The 4,920-nt window shown below is 43.0% G+C and overlaps 1 protein-coding gene across 1 annotated transcript in view; it reads right to left on the bottom strand.

The window, feature by feature from the left end:
* Rbm5 (RNA binding motif protein 5) overlaps positions 1-4,920 on the bottom strand; it is a 29,175-nt gene that overhangs the window by 14,886 nt on the left and 9,369 nt on the right. The window contains exons 9-14 of the mRNA XM_023704605.1: positions 3,052-3,213; positions 2,279-2,428; positions 2,128-2,199; positions 1,205-1,384; positions 881-955; positions 3-93 (exon numbers count right to left, since the gene is read on the bottom strand). Coding sequence (XP_023560373.1) covers positions 3-93; positions 881-955; positions 1,205-1,384; positions 2,128-2,199; positions 2,279-2,428; positions 3,052-3,213 — 730 coding nt within the window. The remainder of the gene's footprint in view (positions 1-2; positions 94-880; positions 956-1,204; positions 1,385-2,127; positions 2,200-2,278; positions 2,429-3,051; positions 3,214-4,920) is intronic.

The following is a 4,920-nucleotide window of genomic DNA, read 5'->3' as shown; positions in this document are numbered from 1 at the left end:
GCCAGCATCAAACTGCTTCTTGCGCTTCGGCTCAGGAGGCTCTGGAATGCCATACTTCTCTCGCCTTTCGGCAGCTCTATCTCGGTATTTCATCTATGTGGGAGAAAAAAAAAAAAACACTGCTAGAAACATTCACACTTCAATTTGTAAGTCTAATGCACTTCAACTTCAAAGACTTTCACTCTAAATGTTTTTGATTTAGAGCTTGGTTTTTGTTTTTTTTCGGAACCGGGGGTTGAACTCAGATCATTGCGTTTGCCAGTCAGGCGCTTATCCTACTGAGCCATCTCCCCAGCTCTAGAGCTTGGTTTTTTAGTGACGGTATTTTTTGATAATGGGAAGTGAACCCAGGGTCTTCACCCTGAGCTACATCCCCAGCCCTTTTTTATTTTGAGATAGGGTCTCTCTTAAGTTCCTAAACTGTCCAGCCAGACTTGAATTTGTATTCCTCTGCCTCAGCCTCCAAGACTTCTAGGATTATAGGTGTGTGCCTACATTTAGAAAGCTTTAAGGGTATTATTTATGATCTTGTGCAACCTCAAGAAATGACAGCGTGGGACTCAAAAATATAAAGCCTGGGTGTACCTACATAAACAAGGGCTAGGTGACAAAATCCTTTTAACCTGTCCCAGTGACCTGGAACCAAAGGCCAAACTTAAAAGCTAAAGCCAAGCTGAACCCAGCGTTGTGTGTCTATAGCCCCTGTCACTCAAGAGGTTTTAGGTAGGAAGACTGTTTGAACTCGGGGGTTCAGGACCAGCCTAGGTAGTAAAAGAGACACTGTCTTAGTATAAGCAAAAACAAATCAAAATGAAACAAAGTCATTAAAGGAAGATAATCGTAAGACAGTCTTCCTAGTGGCACATTGTTTCTCATTCACCTCTCTCTCCCTCAGCTCCAAGGCTTCCAGCTCCTGCTCACTCAGCCTGGATCGTCGGTAGATGTCCATGTTTTGCTATATAAGAGATTGTTTTACAATTAGAGTTCAGACCACACTAATGTGAAATGTCATAACATTATCACTATTATATTTTAAAAGGCAAAGCCTAATACACATAACATCAAAATCAGAACCTAGGGTGCATGGAGAGGTACTGCTGCTCTCCACTCTATACTCTGGTACATTCCCACCATAATCAGGTCACTCTTATCATCTTACTGCCTTCCTTCCCCACCTCCACCCAGCTCAGGGAAGTAAGGCAACCTTGTGTAAGTCAGAGAGCTGCTGGTGCCTGATCAGAGCATCTCTGTTAGGGAACTGGCGACGGCAGAGCAGGCAGGCCATCTTTTTCCAGTCAGCAAGCTTTTCTTCTTCACTCTCAAGTCTTTCTACCAGCTCTTCCTCATTGTCACTGTCGCCACTGTATGCAGCAACCAGACCCCTCTGGGAACAAAGGAGGATGGGTTATTGGAAATACACAACAGGAAAATAACAGCTGCTATGTACCTGGGTAAAAATAAATAATTAACCTACAATGTGGGATAATTCTGATTATTCTGTGTTATTATTTAGCAGTGACTCACATTTAAAAACCCAGTTACAACAGCAAATCAGAGTAATGGCCCAGTGGGACCAGTATCTATCAAGCAGAGTAAGCTTTTTCTTGTGTTAATTTTCTCTTTCCAGACCATTAAAATTTCTATTTACAGTTGCAACAAAACTCAATTAACTGAGATTAAGAATTCAGGCTTCATTCACTGCTCCATCACACCTGCTTTCAGGTACAGAAAACAAATACCTGAATATGGATTTTTTAAAATGTATTTAGTACAGGATCTACAGGGTCTCACTATGTAGATTGGACTCCTAGTGATCCTCCTGTTTTCAGCCTCCCAAACACTGGGATTACAGGTACGCACCACCATGCCCAGTCTGAGTTGCTGTCTCAGTGCGCCCTGGGGGTGGGGCCAGCACAGCATGCCAAGCATCAAACTCCAGTCCTTGCATCTGCCAAAGCAGGCACTTTAATCCACTGAGCTATCTGGCAGTCACTGAATATGGATTCTATGTGCACAGAAGGTACTCCAAATACCCACCAACAGACACCACATACAGTTTTAAAGAGAAAGTGAAACAAAAACATAAAACACAGACACAATCTTTAAAACATGTTGTTACTCCCTTACTTTGAGGGGATTCTCCTCATCTCCATTTCGTACCAATTCTGGGATGAGTTGCTGCCTTTCAGATAAGGCTCCCTGGAAAACAAGCCATACATAAGCCTCAGCTTTCCATAGGCTTCCATTTTAAAGTATGGTTGGTTTTGTTCTTTGTTACCTTCTTCTCAAAGAGTGCAAAGCCAGCATCTGCGGCAGCAGATTCTCTCCTTTCTTCTTCCCTCAGGGAATTGACAGGTTGAAAGCTATTTTTAAAATTTTCTTTCTGCTTGTTTAAACTCTTAGCCCAGCGTTCCATGTCTTTGGCGATCTAATAAACAACAAACACCACCCCAAAACATTTAGTTTCCTGTTCCACAGCAATGAGACTTTTATTTTTTTTTTTTTTTTGCGGAACCAGGGATTGAACTCAGGCCCTTGCGCTTGCCAGGGAAGCGCTTATTCCACTGAGCCATCTCCCCGGCCCCTATTAATACTTCTTAAAAGCCCACATCCTTGAAGCACCCCTTCTCCCATGAAATTCAGGGCCTTGTACATGCTAGGAAAGCTACAACCCCAGTTAAAACTGCCCCCCCCTTTGTATTTTAGGGCAGAAGTCTACAGGGTCTCACTAAGTAGACCAGACTCGTAGTGATTCTCCTGTTTACAGCCTACCAAGCACTGGGATTACAGGTGCGCCACCACGCCCAGTGTCAATCACCATCTCAGCCTGCTCTGGGGGTGGGGCCGGCACACATCAAACATCAGAACCCCAGCTGGGGCACTCTGCCTAAGTAGGTACTTTAGTCCACTGAGCTACAAGGCTGGCCCCAGCCCAAGTTTTAAGAGTCTAAAGCAGATACAAATGTTACAACTGAAAGATGAAGAATTAAGCCAATCAATACATCAAGAAGAAAATTATAGGTTCCCTGGCTGATTTACACTACTCTTTACCTGCTGTGCTGTTTTGCTTTTAGGTTTTTCCTTCTTTTCTTTCCCTTCTTTTGCAGGAGGCAGGCCTGTCTGCTGGTGAGAGCTAGATTCTGCAGCTGGCACATAGGTCTCCTTCTCTCCATCCCAATAAAGATACTGCTGTGTTAAGGAATTATAGTAGTACTAGAAAAAGAAAATACAATTAATGCAGATTTTCTCTGGTCCTTCTGGGTTCCCAGTTTGAGGACTTGAACCCAGGGCCTTCACACTGAACTACATTCTCATGCCACCTTTTAAAATTTTGAGACAGGGTTTTAGTCAGTAAATAATAACTAATAACTGTCCATAGTTACCTTTTACCAACATTCCAGGGTATAAACCAGAGAGGAGCAATACATCTCTACACACACTAGGCTCTGATTTTAAGGCTACTTGTGACACAAAGTAACTAACTTTTTGAGGATAGACTGGACTACAAAGTGACTTCAAGGCCAGCCTGAAATGTATAGTGTCTCAAAAAACAAAAAGCTAATGTCAATTTTTTTTCTCGTATTTTAGTACAGGGTCTACAGGGGCTCACTACATAGATTAGACTTGTAGTTCTCCCGTTGCCACCACGCTCAGTCTTATTCATCATCTCAGCACACCCCAAGGGTGGGGCTGGCATGGCATGCTAGGGATTGAACCACAGCCCAGGCGCTTTAGTCCACTGAGCTACCTGGTTGGCCCTCTCCTATGTCAAAATTTATTTCATGTAATTAATTTATTTATTATGGCCAGTTCAGCCCAGAGATTGAACCACAGTCTCTGCACACTTGCCTAAGCAGGTGCTTTAGACCACTAAGCTATCTCAACGGCCTCTGTCAGATTTTAAAAAATAGGTTATATTTTTGGTCAAAAAGTTAAAAAACACAAAGGGGCTGGGGAGATGGCTCAGTAGAATAAGCGCTTCCCTGGCAAGTGTAAGGGCCTGAGTTCAATCCCTGGTTCTGGGGGAAAAAAAAAAGTAACATCTTTTTTTTCCCCCAAGAATCTCTCTCACAAAACAGCTCTAATTTAATTCCTGTGCCTACTAGAGGGCACCCAAAGAATACAGTGTATCACTTCTTTGCACAGGCAGTGTACACAAACCAAATGGCCACGATAGGTAGACATATGAGAGATATACATCCTCCATAACAATGAACTCACTCATATGGAAGGACCCCTAGGCAGTTAAGAGGGCTATGAACACTAGCAAGGGATCCCGCAAGGAAGTATCGCTGAAGGAAGCCAAGCTCAACAGGAACTACATCAGGGTACAGGTAATTCCTCTCCTCCTGTCTTTATTCCTGTCACTTTATCAACTCAAAACAAGGACCCGAGATGAGTTATGTGTAATTTTCTTTCAGGCATGGTGGTGTGAGACACAGAAATCACAATTTCTATGATCACAGTAACAAAAACTGCCAGGGAAGTGGCCAGACTACACAAAGGGGAATGGAAGAACTGTAGAGGGTAGGCCTGCTCAAGCAGGTCACACATAGCTTTACACTTTCCTCTCTCAGAAACCACAAGTTTCTGTTATATTCCTTAGACATAGCTCCTGGTCATAAATAGTTATTTATGGAGAATTAAAGATGCTTTTCTCTTAAAAAAATACACACCACTAAAAATAAAACATCACTCCACAGATCTGTTAAATTCCACTCTCAAGAATACATGGATAGGGCTAGCGAGATAGCTCAGTGGTCTAAAGCGCCTGCTTTGGCAAGCTTAGGCAAGCATGTAGGGACCTCGGTTCGATCCCCAGCACCACATGCCATGCCAGCCCTGCCCCCCAGGGTGGGCTGAGCTGACCATAAAAAAGAAAAAAATAAATAAAGGAAACATTTAAAGAAAAAAAAAAAA

This window comes from Octodon degus, unplaced genomic scaffold (genome assembly GCF_000260255.1).
Source record: "Octodon degus isolate 3935 unplaced genomic scaffold, OctDeg1.0 scaffold00008, whole genome shotgun sequence".
In the NCBI taxonomy this organism is placed as follows: domain Eukaryota; kingdom Metazoa; phylum Chordata; class Mammalia; order Rodentia; family Octodontidae; genus Octodon; species Octodon degus.
This window is presented reverse-complemented; position numbering and strand designations above follow the sequence as displayed.